The following is a 22,312-nucleotide window of genomic DNA, read 5'->3' on the forward strand; positions in this document are numbered from 1 at the left end:
AAATTGCAATGCAGCAACTATAGGGGAATCACATTACTAAATGTCACTTATAAGATACTTTCTGGTATACTGCAGAGGAGACTTAACACGTATGCTGAAGTAATCCTTGGTGAATACCAATGTGGCTTCAGGCCGGGAAGAGGAACAACCGACCAAATCTTTGTAATGAGACATGCATGCATGGAGAAATGTTATGAGTACAACATTGACCTACATATATTTTTCATTAATTTCCAGCAAGCTTTTGATAGTGTCAATAGAAGAAAAATGTTGAAGGCATTTGGGATTTGGAATACCAAAAAAACTAAGTTGGTAAATATGACTATGGAAGGATCTCAAGCTAAGGCCTTTATCGGGGGCAAGACTAGTGAAGGAGGGATTTGGAATACCAAAAAAACTAAGTTGGTAAATATGACTATGGAAGGATCTCAAGCTAAGGCCTATATCGGGGGCAAGACTAGTGAAGCCTTTAAGATAACAACTGGAGTAAGAAAAGGAGATTCTCTATCAGCAGTACTATTAAATCTGTGTCTACATGAAGCCATGAAAGAACTGGGGTTAGAGGGGACAATTGTGCATAAATCTACTCAGGCATGTTCCCATGCCGACGACATAGTTCTAATGGCACGGAATATGGATTCTCTGAAAGAAATATTCAAAATCTTAGAACAGAAGAGTAAGAATATAGGGCTCAGAATCAATGAGAGAAAAACGAAATACATGAAAATGTCGACCACAGAAGACAGAAGATAGACTCAAAACGTTACATTTGGGCAGTACAACTTTGAAAATGTAAAATATTTCAGCTACCTCGGTACTAATTTAAACTGTAAGAACTCAATGACAGAAGAGATCAACAAGAGGATAATGGCTGGAAATAGGGCTTACTTTGCTAATATTAAGCTCCTGAAGACAACTCTTCTATCTAAGGAGATGAAATTCAAGATCTATAAGGCACTTATCAGACCGGTCGTGACATATGGAGCAGAAACGTGGAGCATCTCCGCTGGAAACGAGCGAGCTCTGTGGATATTTGAACGGAATATTTTGCGAAAGATATATGGTCCCGTGACAGATGGGGTAACTTGAAGGATAAGAACAAACAAGGAAATAGAAAATATTATCCGACACGAAGACATAGTGAGATTTGTGAAGACCCAGCGGCTAGCTTGGCTAGGTCATGTAAAAAGAATGAGTGAAGAAAGGATGCCTAAAAAGATTCTTCATGGAAATATGGATGGAAAGAGGAAAAGAGGAAGACCAAGGAAAAGATGGATGCAGGATGTGGAAGAAGACATAAAGGCTATGAGGATTGTCAGATGGTGGGAGAAAGTGCAGAACAGGAGAGAATGGACAGGCGTCTTGACGGAGGCCAAAGCCCATACCGGGCTGTGATGCCGAGGAAGTAGTAAGTAGAGACGGCAAAATAGCCCCTGTTCTAACGAAAATAGAACATGGGCTATTTTGCCGTCTCGCATCCACGCATTCTCGCATGTGTTGTAGCAATTCACCGCTTTACACGACGAAATTTTGATTGCGCCTTCGCATGTACGTCAGATTGCGTAATTCCGTGTGCCGTGTAAAGTCTATGAAATAAGCGTCTTCACTACCCTCATTTGAAATAAATGAACATGCACATATATCAATGGTTAAGTGCTGCAATGCCTTCCTGACAGCCTACCCACAAACGTACAGTGGAACCTCGTTAAAGCGAGTACGGGCTATAGCGACACTCCCGCTATAACGAGAGATAGCCGATGCACCGTCAATTGACCCTACAATAAGCGTGTTAAAAAATTCGTTTTTACGAGACCCTTTTGGTGTTGGCTCTCGCCATAGCGAGGGTTTCACCGCCGGAAGACTTTCATCAAGACTCCTTAACCTCTGTAATTGCTAGCGATCTGTTAGAAATGAAGTTAATGGAGTGCTCAGTCTCAAAGTTATGTGGTAAACTGTCGTTCGATAAATAAGTAGTTAATTTTGGTGAAAATATTGTGGCATTAGCATTCGCGAATGCTTAATCTTCTTTTGTTCCTCGGGCGGCAGAAAGCAGTCGGCAGCATACCCGCACGTCCGTGAGTTGCGTGAATAGAAAGCATTTGATGGCAGTCACCATGGCCAAAAAACACCAAACACGTCTAAGCGAGAAAATAAAAATAAAGGAGTAATATGAGTGTCGAAATTAATTTATCTTCCTATTCGCTTTGCAAAATTAAAAAAAAACAAAAGCGCCCAAGGAATGCAGACGATGAAGAGTTATGAGGAGCTTTGTTCGGGTGGTTTTGCCCATTCAAATCTGCGGGAACTTCTGAGAAAGGGGCTACGCCCAAGCCTGAAGCGGAGTATTTTAGGGATAGATTGCGAATCGAGAATTTTAAGAGTGCGGAAGGTTGATTATACTAATGCGAAGCACCAAAGCGTTATCTCCCCTCACAACTCCCCTGGTGATGCCTGCGATGTAAACCTGAAGTCGTGGAAGAGAGGACTCCGATCATAAGTATCTTTAGAAGTATTCCCCGCGTCATATAACATAGACGAAACGGAACTTTTTTTTACATACAACTCCCCGACAAAACCCTTGCAGTATGAGGTATTTCTTGCAATGATGCCTCTAAAGGTAGGTAGTGCGCCTTAGCGATGATGTAGGATGTACGAAGCAATGATACTCAGCGTGAATTGTCCGGATGGACGTATTTATTCTCCGTTGCGGATTTACAAGGGTGAACTATTCGGGTCATTGGTCGGAGTCGTACTGGCGCTCTCTTTTGTTACGTGGGTAGCCGAGCATCCCCTGGTGGCCGCTGGAAGAACTCACAGAACAACTAACTCTCGTTTGCAGTGCCGTGGTAAACTCGGTGTATCATTTCAAATACGTCGCGAGCGTAACACTCAAAAAGAAACTTTTTTTCAACAACGGTAATTTTAATCACGTCTTTTTTCAAGCTTAGCAAACTTTTTACCGTAGATGATGAAGATATTACATTATCTGATAGAAAAAGTCTTCCAAGGCGGGAACGTTATACAACCTTCCACCGGTAGAAACAAATGTAATGCGTTATTTCACTTCACTGCCGGTTAACGTACAGAAACAATAAACATACACCAATGGAAACCTTTGAGGCATTAAATAACCGCGATACTGTTTTGTCAGTTAATTTTTGAATTTTCAGTGGAAAATACCAAAATAATAGAATGATCACGTAAATGAACTAATTAAGTGCATAGAAAAATGACTTCTTCGGTTGTGCATTAGCATAATGATTGACGAAACAATGCTTTCCATGATTTTTATTCAGTGCGGCGCTTATAAATGGTTTGAATAGTTAGTCGTTGTTCGAGTAAGGAAATTTAGTGATGCAAAAAACATCGCCTTTCGTCTGGATTTATGCTTACGTTTATCGGATAGATGTTTATCTGTCGCCGCACCACTCCTGTTCCTGTATATCTGTTCACAACAGGTATATTGGCTATTATTTGCTCCACCTCCGGTAAAGCGACAATTCGCTATAGCGAGTGTTTATTAGTGCACCGTGGGGTGTCGTTATATCGAGGTTGCACTGTAATTGAGACCCGAATATTCCTCGGCAGTGATTAATATTGGTTTGCTCATAATTTCCAGGAGGTCAAACTGATTGAGTATGAGCTCATCATCTTCCAACGCTTTAACTTACAAATAAATAACTTACCTTCGACTACTCTAATATGATAGGTTAAAAATGAATTTTCTAACGTCATCTCCTGCAAAAATAGGGTTTAGAGGAAGAAAATTAACTTCGAACGAGTCATGTCGAGTATCTTATTCACCACGAGTCCACTGTTGTAGAATGATAAACAAATAATAAATAAGCCTCCTCCGCGTTGTTGCCAAATATCATCCCTCCGGCCTGTTTAAAGCCGGCCGTGGATTGAATGTAATAATATTTATTACTCCAAATTTCTTAAATGTACTGCGGTAGTAACAAAAATGAAGGAGCTTTAGGTAGCTTCAATAATTTTGTATTGTCTTGAGAAATTTGGTGGGGTGTGACATATAAAGGTACGAGAGGGATTCAAATGGTAGGTGATGGATATTATTAAACACTTTAAGCAACTGCTGCTGTCTTGCATTTTTTTTACCATCATTAAATAATAAGTTGTTTCCTCAGCATGGCAACACAAGGAGATAATTGCTTCAAGATAGTGCAGTGTGAGAAAAGATGTTTATCAAATTCAAATGTTTATCAAAAGTCCTTTTCTATTCCATTCAAGAAATTAGAAAGCTAGTAAGAACATAGTTTTGGGAAGAAATGTACGTATGGTCTTGCACAGAAAAATCTTACATCCTAGGATATTTTTTTAAGCTCTGGTTTGATGCTGATGCGTCAATGCTGCTGAACCACAAATCCAAATAAAGGGAAAGAAGAAAACGCTGGTCAATAAGGAGTTTTTACGTTTGGGGTGCTGATGGGCAAAGTTGTGCACAACCTACGCAAAGCAGTTGAACCAAGGCTATTCCTGTGCAATAGAAGGAAGGTACTGTGAAGGGAAAAAAAGGCAGGGGATGCTCTATTTCAGGAGTGGGCCACAGTATCCTTTCTACCATCAAGTTTGATTTCACGCTACTTCCTTATATTTATGGTAGAAAAAGTAAGTCTGCAAGGCTATGAATGCTCACATGATGCTATATGGGAAATTTTGCGTTATTGCAGTTAAACGTTTGTAAGCACCTAGAGTAGTCACCTCAGAGGATAAAATATTGTTGAACTATCAATGCAGGGGAAGAAATAGATGGTGACTTCGGAAATAGATGTGCAGGCGACACCATATCATACGCAGTGTGGCACCATAAAGACACCATCTGAGCAGTCGCAAGATTGTGATGATGGGGCCTGGGCTGATGAGTGCTGTGTTGAGGAAGTGGTGGTGGGTTTTCCATGTAGTATTTGCTCAAAGGTTTACAATAAAAGGCATGAAATCCTTGTAAAACATGGATGATCACGTTAGAAACCTCTGGTAATTCTTTAAGCATAACGTTACAATGTGCTGGACACTCAGCTGCGATATCTCTTTCATCTGCATCTAGCTTTGCGGTGATCCCAAGGCAAGGATATAAGACATTTAGTGGATGGTTGTATCCGTAAATTGTGGAGGGGATGATTAGATTACATTCATATGCCACAATCATGCCATACCTTGGTTTCATGTATCTGAAATGAGCTTACAACCATGTCTCACAAATTATATAATGTCTCACAAATTTAGTCTCCTTTTACAGACTTTACATTTTTGCTCAGAAAGCAAAGCATCTTCATTCTGTCAGGATAAAGCCTGTTTCGTTTTACATAACATATTTTTCCCGCCGAACTAAAAAGTCTTTCACTGAACACAGTGGATGGCGGTATGGCAAGAAACCTCTTCGCTAATACTTTCAGCCTTGGATAGGAGATACAAGTCTTCCAGTATTTCCCAGGGAAGGAATTTGGTGGTGCATTCATCTCTGATAACTAAGCTTCCACTTCAGCTTCAACAGTGTTTGCTATGGTGACTTTGGGTACTTCTCCAAATGAATCACTGTATCATGACCATATAGCTGTCACAGGCTCCCTAGTCTGCATTTGCTCTTTCGGAATATAATAGGGATGTGCAAGTAGCACTTTTTGATCTCGAGTCGAGTTGAAAATTACTCGTGAGTATCAAGTCGAGTATGATAATTTCTGAACCAGGCAATACAGCAATGCATACTACAATATATTCTACTCCAATTTTCTATGGTGAAAGTCTAGCATAATGTAAGAAGGAAAATATAATGGGGATTGTTGATGGTTATTGTCAGAAGTAAAAGATGAATGAAAATTAATGTCTCTTCAATAGTTCCATTGGCACAATTGAAATTAATTAACCCCAAGTAATATGTCGACCATATATATGTATCCTAATTACAAGGGAGAGCCCTGATTACAGTCATTTTCACAGCTATAGTAAAGGTTATATACTACGTATGTGAGTCATGTAATATTTGGCCCTTTTAAATTCTCATACAGAAAAACCAATTATTCTACATGCTCAGCCAGCAGGTTTTGACGTCTCCATGTTACAGTATTACTGCCTGCAGAAAATTGCCTTTTGGTACGCACTTGTGTGACCAAATTTGCAAGATTTTGGAAACATTGGAATTTTTATTAAAAATTATATCAACGATTTTTATGGATCTTAAATCTTCATGGAATTCAAGTGGACGAAGCGAAGGAACTATAGAACTAAGCTTTAGTTTTGTAGAGCCAAAAAAATTCTATACTTCTCACGTCATTTAATTAACCTTAAAAACTCTTGCTTTTTTTAAGTTGAAGAAAGAAACTGAAGGCTACAAATGAATATCACATCAGACGGACGCAGTAATAAAAAAGGCTAAAAGAGCCTTGTGATGTGAAAACTCCCCTTTCCACGTGACTCACCTCGGCGAAGATGGAAAGGGAAAAGAGTATCGGTTAACCGATTGGTTAACATTGGTTAACATATGTTTGTTATATGTATATATATAACATAACATTGGTTAACTGATCGGTTAACAATTGTTGCCTTTCACGGAAACAGTTCATTTTTCTCTCTCTTAAGCATGTCGACTTTCTCTCTTTACTTAACTTCAATACCCGAGCCATATTTCTTATGCGCGGGATGGTTCCGAAAAATATCCAATCCTTAGTAATTTCATGTGAGTAATGCGCTAAATGGTCAAATCGATCTATGCATATCCTATTTAACATCCTCAGTTTAGTGTTTTATGTCAATGAAGACGATAATCCATGTTTTAAATGACAATTTTAAAGACTGAAGTTTTACAGAACTTGAAAAATCGGCCTCGGTTACCAAGCCTCAGAGTTCTGCGGCGTGTAGCTCAGCCTTGACACACGATTGAAAAATCGCTCTTATTTCCTTTGTGGCAATTTTTTTTTCCAAGATTTCTAATTAGTACTCTTTATAAATCGCTACTTTATATTGTGATTCAAATTTTCCGAGTTATTTTTTTCGTAAACGAAAGATAATGTCTACTTTATGTCAAATTTCACGTGAAAAACGGGTCGGCCATTTTGCGTTGTAAAAGCAGACAGATGAGAGCCAAAATCCTCAAAAGTCATTGAAAGTATAGGCAAAGCACCAGGTGAAAGGAATATTGCGTTTTTTATTCCATAAAAATCATACCAACGCAACACCACCTGGATAAATTTAAAAAATTTCGAGGATTAACGAGATCGTATGTGGTTTTGAAAAGTTGGTCATGTTTGGGCCACTGTATCATCACTAAAGGGTGGTATTCATGTAAAATGGCATATAAATCTATATCTGGTAATGATTTATGAGTATTACCGCTAATTTTCAAGTCTATATCCCCAAAAAGGTCATTTTGGACTTAATTCCAGCTTTTTCTAATTTCGGACCAGTGTGCGCTGGGTCGGAAGACGATCGGCTGCCATGGATTGCGTAAAGGTATTCGGCGCCCACGTCGACAACTATTTAGTGCATTCGGCAAACTGAAACTACCAGGCCAAGGCATTAGAATGACTTATCAGCTTTAAAAACTGTATTATTACAGGAGTTTCATGATAGCGTTTCCTGTCGGCAGATTGCTGGACCTACTAGCCTCGAAAGCTCTGTATCCTTAACTACTCGACTCGACATTCGTAATGCTACTCGAAACGCTCGAGTCGAGTATCAACTACTCGACTCGAATTTTCGAGTACTCACACATCCCAAGAAGATATGTGTTTTGTTTTTACAATTACCTGGTGCGAAAATTCAAATGACTGTTGGAAACGCGGTCATATATAAATTTGTGCTTTCAAGCACTGCTGGAATCGGAACCGATTTTTCACCTTGGCAAGTACTCATTTTTGATTCCGGTTCTTGGTCGAGAATCGAAGAATCAAGGAATCGTACCGACCCATCACTAGATTTGATATTCGAATTCGATATTCGAGTTTGAGAAATCTGCTATTCGACCCATGTCTAATTAAAATGTGATGTGTGGTTTATTTAATAATCACACGTGAATGCTCGAGCTGAAATTCCTCTTTCCTGAATTTCTCAGACTATAATTACGAGATGCCAATTTCGATGCCTTTCATGCACGGAGCAAACCCCTTTGAAATACACCAGGGAACTCCAACCCAAATATAAATCAAAGAAGTTGTCAATGTTCACTGATCACTTTGTCCATGCTGATGAGCTAAAGTAGATAAAGGTAAGTCAAAAAGCATACTATGTGCTCCATTCAGGTTCTCAGGGTGGTAGGTCAACCGCAGATAATTATTATGACAGTTTGGCTATATCATACTGACTTAGGCATCTTGAGGTTAGGCCTAGACAGTCAAGCTTGAAAATGACTCAGAACACATCGAAACCGGTTGCAAAATATTAAGACAGTGTGGAAAGTACAAAGCCTTTATTTTATTTTAGCATCCCCATTCCGATTTTGACCACAACTTCAACAGTATTTGAAAGGAAGCCTTGCCCAAGCAGAAGGAAGATACCATCTCTCCACTGTTTGGCTTGTCCCTGAAAATATCTCTGGTTTACATTCTGAAGTGAGGTGAAAAATTTGCTATGAAAATAGGCAAAGTTTATGAATGTACAAATTAGAGATGACAAAATAACCTCTTAACTGTGTGAAAGATAGTTGAATTGTTGCGTTCATTTCAGCATCTTAGGTGAGGAATTCTTTTGAAGTTGGCAGAGGAGGCAGGCTCTGAAATGGAGGAAGGTAGCAATTTTCATGGTTGATTTTCACGTAGCTCTTTTTAAAGGTTTTCAGACATTTTTTTCCATCCCTCAAGAGGATATATAATAACTTCCATGATATTTCTGCAGTGAGAATGGCTTGAATTTATTTTTAAAGTTCATAAGTGTGGGCCCACAATTAATGAATTTGGCTACATGAAGTATACCTCTGGCCCCCTCAACTTGGTTATTTATGATCTCCAATGAGTAACATAACTGAACATGGTGACCTATTGGTTTTATGCTATCTCTGTAAAGAGGAGAAATTTGTCTATGAAATATGAAAAAAATGAAAAAATCTTGGAAAGTATTTTAATGGGTTGGTGCATAACCAAGCCTGAATATGCCTGATTTTCCTTCTCAATGGAATTATTCCAAGCTTAAAAGGTGACGAAATCCCAGTCATTGGGAAAAGTATATGGAAAGAAATTGATTCTGTCAATGTTTACCTTCTGACAGAAACATCTTTCCACGGAATGGTGTAGATTATGCTTTATGAAAATTTTGTTCTTTTCCTGTAATTTATTTTTTCCCATTATCCTCTTAGTGACTGGCCAACAGTACAGCAGCACATCAAGGAGCATCCAGACTTCAATCAATATTTTTATGAGTGCCCTGAGGATATTCCATGGACTGAATGTGATTTTGTTGACTCAAGTGAAACCAGGATACCATATGAAGTTCTAGATACCAGTGAGGCAGAAACAGTTTATAAAAATCATGTGAATGCCCTCCAGCAAGAACAGAAGAGATTAGAGTAAGTCATTTCAAGTGGAAATTAGTGATAGATATAAAAGTTTTTGTTTGAAAATGATTTTAGTCAATTTCCTTGGATTGCATGCTTGTTTGTTTGTTGTTCCTTAAGTTTTATTGCCATATTCTCATAAATTCATGTTGCACCATTTCTTTGAGAAGTATGATTGAAGTTAAGGTGTTAGATAAACCCATGAATGCTAGCCTTACGACTAGTGGTAAAATCTTGAAAAAACTTTGGTAGGCTTCTCTGAAAATGTGTTATTTCTAACATCTCACTCACATTTTTAGACTTTGATTCAAATTTTTTCTAACATGCACTTTAGAATGAGAATTTTAAATAAGTGGTATTAGCTGGTTGGTGTTAGTTTGTAAGCCTATTCAGGTGCCAACTTTCTTTCCAATTTTCCTTATAAATTAAGGATAGATCATACAAGATGGCATTTCAAGCATTATGGTGTATGACCTTTGAAATAAGCTTCATAGGTCTCATTCAATGGTACATATAAATTACTAAATGGGGCCTTATTCACACATCACAAGCTGAAGCATATGATTGAACATGAATGGCAGGATATGGAAAATAATAATGCAGACTGTTTGTTGTAGAAATGCTCTCTTAGTATGCTGTGCTATCATCAATATCCTGTTTTTCTTAAAAGAATGGGAATTGATGATTCTGAGGTTCTGTAGAAGTAAGTGCTATATTTGAGTGATGGGCTGCAAATGTGGCTGTGTCACTTTGGTAAACATGGGGAGCCTGGAGAAGTCGCAAGCAGTTTGGCACTAATGTTTTTCATTTTTGCCTCACCCATGTCCTTCTCTATGCCCAATGCTCTGTATAATGAGGTCTGCGCACATTGTCAAATTTGTCTGCTTTAAATTCTCTTGGATAGTACACCTAGGATGCATGATGGCATTTACAATTTCAGAATGTAGCTGCAGAGGAAAGGGTCATTCCATGCCAGGTTAGTTTTGCACTTCACCTGCTCACTCAGATTGTGATGTCATCTGCCATCAGGGGTAGTGTCAAATGTTTATCATCACCTGGCTGTTTTCCAGCTCTCACTACTTCCTCTCTTCTCTATCTTCTTTTAGCAGCCTGCTGTCCTTACTTCATGCTTTTTGGTCTACCCTCTTCTTTTTCTTCTCTTTTCTTTGCTCACCGCTTCTCTTCATGGCCAAGAGCAAAAATTCAGTTTCATCATGCTATGCGTCTGACCCAGTATCCTTGTTTCCTCTACCTTGAATAGTGTTTCATTTATAAGGTGACAATGGCTGTGAAAGGGTAACAAATATATCTTATAGATACTTAAATACGGGTAGCAATTTTCTCCACAAATCTGTAACCTGACAGTATACTAAATGGTAACTATACAGTAGTCCCACCACATTGCTTTTACATTATGATGCCTGTGGTACTCGTTCTAGCTCGTAATCAATGTTCATTCCGGTAAACTGTGTCCTGAAGAATATGGAAATTAGTAAAGAAACCAATGACCTAAAATGCACCCTTATGCTAACTATGCGCTGGTGGATACCAGACTCGTGCAATCCCTCCTGCTCTTTGCCCTTACCTATTCCAGTCATGCCTAATAACTTGTTAACCAAACTCTGCGTATATTATGAGCTAATCTGTTGATTGCTGGAAGTTGTTTTAGTTTATCTCTTTTTCACTCTAGCCGCTTATTACTTTTCTGAACCATCTTAAATATTGAAGCACACTGTTGGTGACACTGTATATTGTTGTTATCCCTGTCTGTTTGGTGGTTTTGGTAAAAACCTTAAAAGTTGTGAAGATTAGTGTGTAATTGATATCTCAGGACCTTCTGTGTCTGACACTGCTGAGGTAAATATTTGATTCAGGGCAGTATACAACTGTATGCAAGGACATGTCAATACTAGCATTTCTGTGTTGTAAAATCAGATCAGTGACAGATCATTGGTATGGCCAAGGTGTGCAGCAACATCTTGAATCTTATTCATGTGAATTATTCATGAATTCATGAATCCGGGTGAATTATTCATGAATTTTTGCTGCAACCAGGAATGTCAAAATCTTTTCTTTCAAATTCGTTTCACAGAAAATTTTGCCAGTTCAAAACCCATTTTCTGGTGTAAAATGTATGTGTCATAATTTTAAGTGCAGTAGCTTGTTAGAATTTTTACGGCCGCTTTGAAACATGTAATGCCAGATAAGAAAACAGAATATAAATTTCTCGCACTCTTGACTCAAGTAAGATTAAAAAAAGATGAAAAGAATAGAATGCCATGTGACATCATCTTCTATTTATGAGGTCGATGCAGCGTCTTGGCTTGCATCGAAAAAATTTAATTTTTAATACAATGTGTGCACACTATCCTATTCCTTGTCCTTGTAAATACATAAATATAAAATTATTTAGAAGCATGGAAGTAATTTTGAGTATTTTAAAATTCTTATCCATCAGAGTAATCACATAAGATAAACCTAGAATTTCGTCAATTTTCCCTGTAGTAAAACCTGGAATTGTGCATAAATTTGTCTGCTTTGATTGGCTGGACACCCTGATGGTGTTTATTTATGATTGCTTATCATTTGAGAAACCTTTGGCAAATTAGGCAATATATGCACTTGATTAAGAGCACTCTTTTGCCATTTTAAAGTTGATGATGCAGTGAGGAGAGGTGCCATAACTTTTATGCGTTGCTTATTTTTCATTGGTAATCAAATTCTTGCAGTGTGCATTGTCCCATTAACATTGTGTTCAGGCAAAGATGGTCTCTAAGTTTTTAATTTTAGGAAGGGTGTTTTGATGTTAGTGAGAGCTGAACTTTTGGAGGTTGGTTTGAGTTGGCGAGTATGTAGGGGTGGGTTGCTGAATATATTGAGGTGAGTTGATGAGTATTGTAGTTGCCCAGAGAGGTTAGTGTGTAGATAGTGTATAGGTTTTCAGATTTGGTTGGTGAGTTTTAGCCCAAAAATTTGTGTATATATACAGTAGAATCCTGATTTAAGGTTTTTCAGGGGGGACAAACTTTAAAACACTAAATACAGAAAAACACTAAATGAGGACATGCTATTTTTTCAGGTTTTAGGGTCTGTAATGATTGAAATGGCTTTTTATGAATAAAAAATATTATTTTACGTAACTAAAAGGTGCTGCATGCAGCAAAAAATTCATTGATTAAGTGTTTTCAGCCCTATGAAAGTTGGGTAATACTTTTCAGGAATCAGCTAAAAAAATAGGTAGTAAAAATAAGTAATGAGAGGATGACAATTGTTTTAAAGAAATATTTTAAGAAAATTTCAATATGCATCAACTGAAAAGTATTCCCACACGGAATATTATTATGGAAATTAGTGATTCCATTTTTACGTACATTTCAGTGGTCTCGATGAAATTTTAAATTTTTTTCTGTAAAAGCGACATGTAGGTGACTATAGCATTTCTAATATAATAAGAAAAGGTGTAAGTAGGTACTCGAAAAATCGTCATTGCATCTATAAAGATGAGTGAAATAAAGGGACAGCAGAAGATTGCTAATCCCGAAATCTAAACTACCGAATATCTAGTAAAAGGGAGGTTTTCTGGAATTATACCAACTTAACGTTTTCTGTTGCCTCGGCAAAACGAGGGATTTATGAGCCTTTAAAAAGCCTTCCGTGCGCACATTTTGGATTTCGAGGTCATCCAAAAAAGGAGAATCTTATTTCTAGTATGCGTACAAGTCGATGGTGATTCAACTCGATGATGGCACCAGATTCGTTGTCATATATCCGCGGCCTCATGCAGGTCGAATGGAACCGGGAGAAGTTGTTTATGAGGCGCGCTGATCACCTTGACTCCAACTCACCTTGTTTCTCGGCAGCTTTTAATGAGAATTGGTTGGACCTTGAATAACGATTAGCTAAACTTTAAGTTAAGTGAAAAGGTTTAATCTTCTACAAAACTGGATTTCATCAGAAAAATTGTTAGTGCCTCTGGAGTTTGGCAATTTCGTCAGGGTTATGATGTCGAAGTCAACCACTAAGGGATACCTGCCGGATATTCGTATTTTTCCGCGCTCATCTATTCTACCGTGAGTATGCGGTGATTTTTTTTCCAGTATGAGCGATTTATTTTGAGTCATGGACCGTGATAGTTCGTCAAAACTCCGATTGTCATTCTCTTTTGACATAAATTAGCACCAGATAAATGTCTTTGAATCAATAGCGATATCAACCAACCACGTGTCAGTAAATGGGCTCCGGGATATCTAAATTAGGAAGTAAAATAATGTTGTTCCGTAGGGAAAGAATGCTCTCCCTCACGATCATGACAGGGGAAACATTCCCTCGGTTCTTTCGCTGTTCCTCCGTGGAAACTGACCTTGGAATGGATTATAAAAAGAATCTTCTAGTGAACTGCACAAATGATATTGGGCCTCCTCTTTTGAAAAGAAAAAGTAGCAGACTGGAAAAATATTGGGCAAACAATGGACTGCCCATAGAGAGTAGAGTTGAAAGGGGCATAAGCCATCAATTGAAAACATTACGGGAAAACCATTATTGTAGCGGCCTTCGGAGGATAACTCATGTCATCAGTCGCCACGTATGATCGAAGTCAAGTTCAAGAAGTGAAGGATAAGGTAGTCTGAGGTTATTAAGGGATGACTTTGCTCCATTAGATCAGATCTTATACAAAAAGTGCCTGGTGTTTGGATCAGAAAGGGAGAGAAACATTACGAGAAGACAAATCACCCAGCTTACGAGTGGAAGGTCCCAGCACAGCGTTCGCGGGAGAAAGCAGTTGAAGAAGCTTTCCCCGGTAGATTCTGTCGACTCTTGGTAAACTATCATGTCGACTCTTGGTAAACTATCATGAGACTCTTCTTGTCGATGAGCATACATTTGAAGTTTGGATGAACCGTCATGAAAAAACGTTGAATCGAGCAAAAAAATCTTGAGCGGGACAAATTTTTACGACCATGAATGCTGAAAAATGCAAAATGCGGAAATACTATATACGGAAAATTTTTACATTGTCCTAATAGGGAATGAATCAGGACCCAAAAACATAAACGCTGAATGCGAAAAAACGTTGAATGCGAAGACGTTAAATCCGGATCCGACTGCATATCCTTTTGTTAAATTCTGACCATCATCATAACCAAATGAATGAAACCAAAAACTAGTCAAGGATAGAGTTAAGCCTGGAAAAATATGTACTTTCCCTTGCATATACTGTAAACTCTCGTTATTGTGAAGTTCACAGAACCAAAAAAATCGGAGGTTCGTAGTGATGAACTTCGTAAGAGCATTTCTTTTAGGAATCATTGCAAAAAATATACCTTGCCAATATTCCATATCTCCTCAATCTCCCAGATTTACAGTCGTGCCGCATTATAGCTTCAGAGTCATGTGTATGACATACGCAATTAAATTATGAACAGATACAGTAAATCCTCGATATATGAAAAGGATGATTTCCAGGGGATTTGGTTGGTGTGGTGGTTAGTGTGTTGGTTTCCCACCCCGTGGGCTTGGGTTCAAATCCTTGCGGTGGCTGAGATTTGTCAGAGACTGCCTTTTCCCTGCTTGAATGTTGTGTGGAGGACATTTCTAGCTCAACACTTTATCCGTTGGATGGTTAAGCCGTGGTCCCTTTGGCAATTTTCCTTAAGAGCTGGCTAATGCCAATGCCAGGTTTCTCTCCACCCTTCCCTCATGGCACAAATGACCTCAACTGTTGGCCTCCTCCAAATACCATACCATACCGAGATGCATTCTGAGACCTTTGTAAAGTAAGTTGTAAGTTGATAAACCTACGCAAGGCAGCATGAAGTGTGGTTATCATGCAGAATGCGACACTGCATTACAAATTTACAAAAACTCATGATTGTGACGCTGATCTGGCTGCACATGCTACGTAGCTGGAGCCGAAATAAATTTGTTGACTGCAGGAACATTTGCTGTTTTCACAATGGATTAATTGATACAACAAGACTCCCCATTATCCGACTGCGGTTTATCCGGGTTGCGGATTATCCATGCATGAGTGCACGGTCCTTCAAAGTTTTCTGCAATCGTTATAAAAATAAAATCGGATGCAAAAGCACTAAGATACAGTCGGATCCGGATTTAACGTCTTCGCATTTAACGTTTTTCCGCGTTCAGCGTTTATTTTTTTGGGTCCCGATTCATTCCCTATTAGGACAATGTAAAAATTATCCGTATACACCCATGTCTCGTATAGTGCAATTTCGATTAGCGCAATTTCGATATAGCGCAAATTCGTTCCTCGGGGAAACATTGCAACGCAGTGTAGCCTAATCAAAAATCTTAAACGCTCTCGTGATAAAACGTGAACTTGCGCTAAGTAAACACGAAATTTCTATCATTTTACGCATATTAATATTATTGCTTGCCTCAAATCTTCTTTTTTGTTTATATATTAATCGAAATCCATTGCTGTGCAATGGCCAAAAGTATTCCTCGTCATTGGGTCCAGATAGCCTGCCTACCAAAGTAATTTATCTCGTCTCCTTAACAGAATGAGTTCATTTAGATTATTAATTAAGCGTGGGGCTAGTGGAAATGAGATTTTTTAAAGCAATACTGGTTGAGACGTAATTTTTGCCGTCATAGGTTATCGGGCAATTGACTTCCAGGTAGAGGGTCTGCGCTAAAGCCTTCAAGGTCATCAGTATTCACGGGGGATAAATGGAGCGGTGGCCGAGTTGCGCATGACAAGCATCAACATAAAAGAGGGTCCGCTGTTGAGTCTCAAACACAATAACTTCGTTCCCTCCCCGCAGTCGTAGGCCCTCTGCGTCTCAAGAATACAGTTCAGCAGTAGAAAGTCATTTCGATAGAGCCATGCAGGGTAAAAACCAAGAGAAAATGGCAAAAATAGGAATGCGGGTAGAAAAATCAAGAATTTATCAAGAAAAACCATAAACCTAGAAGAGAAATTGATATAGGTCAATTGCTTTGAAAATGGAGAACGTCAAAGCGATATTGCGCGGAAGTTTAAACGCAGGATGCCTTATTCTGAATAAAGACGAAGTTAAAACATCAATGACCTCAGCCGCACCAACTTCAACCAAGCGGTCTACACATATGGAAAGTTCATAGTGAATCAGTACAAAAAGACGAGAGTGGTAATCGCTCCGAGACATTTAGTGAAAGCTCCGGTTGGTTCCAGAATTTAAACGGCAAGCAGGTATTTTCAGTGTGGCGATATCAGGTGAATCTGCAAGTGTTGATAGCGCAGTCACCACAACATTTTCTGATGAACTCCAAGCTGTGATTGAAAGTGGCTCCTTTCCCCCTCAACTAGTTTTTAGTGTTGACGAGACGATATTCTTTTGGAAAAGAATGCATTCTCGTTCATTCATTTTCAGGGAAGGAAAACCTGGGTCAGTTTTCACGGCATTTAAATACTGTTTCACGTAGCTTCTAATGACTCGCAGGACTTCAAATTAAAATGATTTATCATTCATAAACTCCGCTAGCTATGAAATGGCATTCAAAGTAGCCTTTGCCTGTCATTTCGATGAGCGACAAAAGGGCCTGGGTGACACAATAGTTGTTTTTAGACTGGTTTGAAAAATCGTCAACTGCCGGCAATGCATTACGAGCCCCTGAGATAACATATGTTAGCCCACCCGCACGACAGGAGGGAATTTCAAAAGCACGTAAGAATATTTTTTAACGTGAATAAAAGTCTTCAAATGCGTGCATACTACCTTTAAAGATGTTTTAAACTATAAAAATTTATATAAATAATGTTATATAAGGCTATTTATGGGAATATATATGTTTTAGAGGAAATTCAATACCAAAGACCTATGCTACCAGGAACGCATCCCTATCTTCCCAATGTTAAAACGCTCTCGTATAACGCAAATTCGTATAGCGCAAAGACCCCAAGGAACGCATCCCTTGCGCTATACGAGACATGGGTGTATAGTGTTTCCGCATTTTGCATTTTTCAGCATTCATGGTCGTAAAAATTTGTCCCGCTCAAGATTTTTTTGCTCGATTCAACGTTTTTTCATGACGGTTCATCCAAACTTCAAATTTATGCTCATCGACAAGAAGAGTCTCATGATAGTTTACCAAGAGTCGACAGAATCTACCGGGGAAAGCTTCTTCAACTGCTTTCTCCCGCGAACGCTGTGCTGGGACCTTCCACTCGTAAGCTGGGTGATTTGTCTTCTCGTAATGTTTCTCTCCCTTTCTGATCCAAACACCAGGCACTTTTTGTATAAGATCTGATCTAATGGAGCAAAGTCATCCCTTAATAACCTCAGACTACCTTATCCTTCACTTCTTGAACTTGACTTCGATCATACGTGGCGACTGATGACATGAGTTATCCTCCGAAGGCCGCTACAATAATGGTTTTCCCGTAATGTTTTCAATTGATGGCTTATGCCCCTTTCAACTCTACTCTCTATGGGCAGTCCATTGTTTGCCCAATATTTTTCCAGTCTGCTACTTTTTCTTTTCAAAAGAGGAGGCCCAATATCATTTGTGCAGTTCACTAGAAGATTCTTTTTATAATCCATTCCAAGGTCAGTTTCCACGGAGGCACAGCGAAAGAACCGAGGGAATGTTTCCCCTGTCATGATCGTGAGGGAGAGCATTCTTTCCCTACGGAACAACATTATTTTACATCGTAATTTAGATATCCCGGAGCCCATTTACCGACACGTGGTTGGTTGATATCGCTATTGATTCAAAGACATTTATCTGGTGCTAATTTATGTCAAAAGAGAATGACAATCAGATTTTGAGGAACTATCACTGTCCATGACTCTATATATTTCGCTAATGCTGGAAAAAAAATTACTGCTTACTCACGGTAAAATAGATGAGCGCGGAAAAATACGAAAATCCGGCAGGAATCCCTTGGTGAATGACTTCGGCATCATAACCCTGACAAAATTGCCAAACTCCAGAGGCACTGATAATTTTTCAGATGAAATCCAGTTCTGTTGAAGAGTAAACATTTTCACTTAACCCCTCAATGCCGTCATGCGAACCCAGTCCGCGCCCTTTAAATTTCGTATGCCGCTGTCATGCGTACCCAGTATGCTTCCTGACCTACTGTGTATAATATTTTTTCTCCGTCAGATATTGTGTGTTAAATTAAAAGTAATTACTCTATTTTTTGAAGAAATGTTTTTTCTCTCCAATAAAATATTCATAGTGGCTTTATGCCTTCAAGATTTTTTTAAAATGGCTCGATAAAATTGCATTTTAAACCAGCTCGCTTCTAAACCACGAGCTTCAGTCCACTAGGGTCATTCATGCTGTGTGGTGTTCTTTCAGGCAGTGTGTTGAATTTCTCGTCGGGTGTACTTCCTGTGTGTGGTTATTTTTATTTATAATTGGGGATCCTACGAAATGGGAATGGTATTGAAAGACAAAAAAAGAGCCTTGGAAGTCTGTTTGTGTATTAGGTTATAATAAATTCATTTGTGGAGTGAATTTCAAGGACCTGTTATTATATTTGTACCTAATGGAAAGAAAACGTCATTACAAGTGGTGTATGAAGTTATTTGGGAGACTTATGAATGCGGCAGTCCTGTATTCATGTTTTTCATTGGAAAAACACGTCTAAAAATTTGACTTATCATTTCGCTTGCCATTGGTCGAAGTAATATTTTTGAAATATCCAACATCATGCGAACTGTTTGGACATGGCCGTCACTCATTACACATTTTAGTACCAAGACTCACGGAAATACATTTCCTAAAGACAATTCCTGCAGCTGGGAAGAAATCAAAGTCTCAAAGGAGGTCTGCAGTTTGTACCTAATATGGGAAATGAAGAGACTGCGTGTACTGATGTGAAAAATGTACAGTGGGATTATGTTTGGATTGCTTCAAATCATTTCACACGAAGCAAATTTTCTAAGGTAAATCATTTGAATATTCACATATTGACGTTTGAAACATTAGCAAGTGATTACCTATATGAAATGATACGGTAAGAATCGAAAAAGTCAGTGAAGTGGGCGGAGTGGTAAAGTTTCAAGTAGACGAAATGGGTAATCCTATCGAAAGTATCCAATCTGTTATGAAATTTTCAACCACAAATAACTAAATAACATCATGTAATTGTATTTTTTTAATGCATGGAATGTAAGATATCTTGTAGCTTATTCGAAACCAAATTAAAATCTTTCAAAATTGAAAATTTATTCATTAGTTCATAAAAGGAGATACATAAAACAATAAATATTTTTTCAAATTGCTCGAAAAATTATTATATAGTAGCGCATTATATTACGCAAGCTTAAAAAAATTTTCAACGATACCGATCGTATATTATGAAAGATATAAATTACAGGCGGTCCTCGACTTTTGTACACTCGACTTTCGTACAATTTGCACTTTCGTACGTTCAAAATTGACACCTTTTACTTGACTTTCGTACGCTAAATTCGGACATTGGTCTGTAATTTTTTTTAAATTCCCGCGATGTTAATTGCGCATCTGAACATTCAATTGTTTCAAATGGCAGTATATGCGAACAATACGAACCTATATAATGAAGGGAATTGTTGGTAGTTGACTCTAATCTAGGTGATTTATTTGGGAGAGAGACTGCCTGCTATAGGCTCCTTTATCAAGAGAAGAAGAAAGCCTTCATTGAAGATATTTTTCAAAAGAAGTTGACTAGACATCATGAAATAGCTTTTAATAAAACTAGTAAGATCTTCTTTCTAATTGTGTTTTTTTCGTTTGAGTGCTGTTTAATTCATGTAACACCTTCAGCAAGGATATTGCACGAAATATCTCCCGAATTCCGTTTGTCTTTTGTCTTTTTTGAATAACATGCGAAATATAGGCGATCACGAATGTCACCTGCCAAATGTCGAATTTCGGTGTAAAAATTAAAAGGTATCCAGAGTGCGGGTTCAACAACTCCATTTTGTTATGCTTCTTGATATGTCTTTTTATTTATAGTGGACGTAATAAGTGGAATGTCAAATGAAACGCCAAGAGGAAGTTTCACTCGATAGCCAACGGCATTCTTGTTTTTTAAACTTTTATTTGCATTTTCTGCGTATTTTTGAAAGAAATTAGATGATTTGAGGAGTTTTATTTACATATTATTAATTTTAAGTCAATTTAAATGAATTCCGTGAAAAAAAAGGTTTTAGTACGTATATTCCGCTCTTCTGGAACGTAACCCCTTATTAGTATGGAAGTCAATGGTGCGAATTTCGTACATTCGACTTTCGTACAAGTTTTCGGGAACGTATTGTGTACGAAAGTCGGGGACCGCCTGTATTGAATGATAGTATGCCAAAAAGGCGAAGTCATTTAAATCTCATCCGGCCGCTGAGATGGGATTTAATTAAATGCCCGCCGTGCTTGAGGGTTTAGCAGAGTTTAGCTAATCATTATTCAAGGTCCAACCAAATGTCATTAAAAGCTTCCGAGAAACTAGGTGAGTCGGTGTCAAGGTGATCAACGTGCAATCGTTACAGACCCTAAAACCTGAAAAAAATGGCAGGTCCTCATTTAGTGTTTTTCCGAATTTAGTGTTTTAAATTTTGTCCCCCCCCGGAAAACGTTAAATCAGGATTCTACCGTATTTGCATTTAAAAAAATACAATGCTACACCGGGGTAATTATTTCCACTGGGAATCCCTTCTCAAAGTGGAATTCTTTTCTCTACTTGGTGACAAGGAATGTTTCAAGTTTACTTGGATGTCTGCTCTAGCATTGTAGATGACGATCAGCGGCGGGGAAAAAACTCTTGATTAATTTTAGATGATTCTTCAATGGTTAATCATTCATAAATTCAGAGAAATGTTAACAACGAGCTTTCATTGTATATTTCAATATTACAAATGCACAATTATTGCTGTGGCCCTGCATGCAGTTGAAGACGGTCCAAGGGAACCGGAGAATTCGTCCCACTCGGGAATGTTAACGGCGTTTTCAGTCAAGGCTGAGAAGGCAAGTGAAAGCAGTGGGAGAAGTGGAAATAGAGATAGTATGTGTCATAGCCTGGCACTCGCCTGCATAGACAGTTTGCCTTACGTTCTCGTTTCCTATAACCTCTACTGCACTGTGTTGTAATTGCGTGCCTGTTGCCTTCATGGAAGTTCTGTGCTCCTCTTTTCCTAGCATTGCGGTGCAGGATCGGGCTTAGTGATTACAGATCCGCATCCTGCAGCTGTTGTATCCTGGGCAACTTGTACAAGACGTGACTACTCGGCATGTTGCCTGTCAGTGTAGTTACTGACGTCACCTAGTGGTTCCGAAGCATTCGTGCAAACCACTTTTCTGACTCCATGACCTAGCAGCCACGGGTGCGTGGTTCTCGGAAACCAGGTATTACTTGTAGCTGTAGGAATACGAGTACTATAATGGTATCACCACGAAAAAGATCGCAGCTGATGAGAGAAAGCTCCTAAGGATTCCCGAAAGCAATCTAAAATTATCGACAATGTGCGTAAGCAATAATAGATTGTTTGATTTAGATAAATTATGAAATTTATAAGAAATAAAAGTAAAGTATGGATTATCTGTGTTTTCCAATTATTCGTGCCGTCTCTCCCCATCACTAACCCGGATAATTGGGAGTGTACTGTTTTGTTCAGACTGTGCCCAAAGTGCTAGTTCTTCTACGCCACACTGCCTCACATCGGCCAACTTCATAGGTGCCAAATATGAAATTTTGGGCACGCCTGAATTTTTTGAATGTTAGTATCTCTGAAATTCGAATGCTCGCCAGAAGAGGACTTGCTGTACGGCCTTTTTGATTTCATAGATAGTGATTTCCACTTGCCTCCTTTATATGAGCTCCAAATT

General features: G+C 38.6%; 1 protein-coding gene across 11 annotated transcripts in view; it reads left to right on the forward strand.

Annotated features, from left to right (window-relative positions):
- The window catches only part of LOC124171709 (rho GTPase-activating protein 190), a 647,547-nt gene that overhangs the window by 53,595 nt on the left and 571,640 nt on the right, over window positions 1–22,312 (forward strand). For all 11 annotated transcript variants that reach the window (XM_046550979.1, XM_046550973.1, XM_046550982.1 and 8 more), the window contains exon 6: window positions 9,299–9,508. In XM_046550979.1, the coding sequence (XP_046406935.1) occupies window positions 9,299–9,508 (210 nt within the window). The remainder of the gene's footprint in view (window positions 1–9,298; window positions 9,509–22,312) is intronic.

This window comes from Ischnura elegans, chromosome X (assembly GCF_921293095.1).
Source record: "Ischnura elegans chromosome X, ioIscEleg1.1, whole genome shotgun sequence".
Taxonomy (NCBI): Eukaryota; Metazoa; Arthropoda; class Insecta; order Odonata; family Coenagrionidae; genus Ischnura; species Ischnura elegans.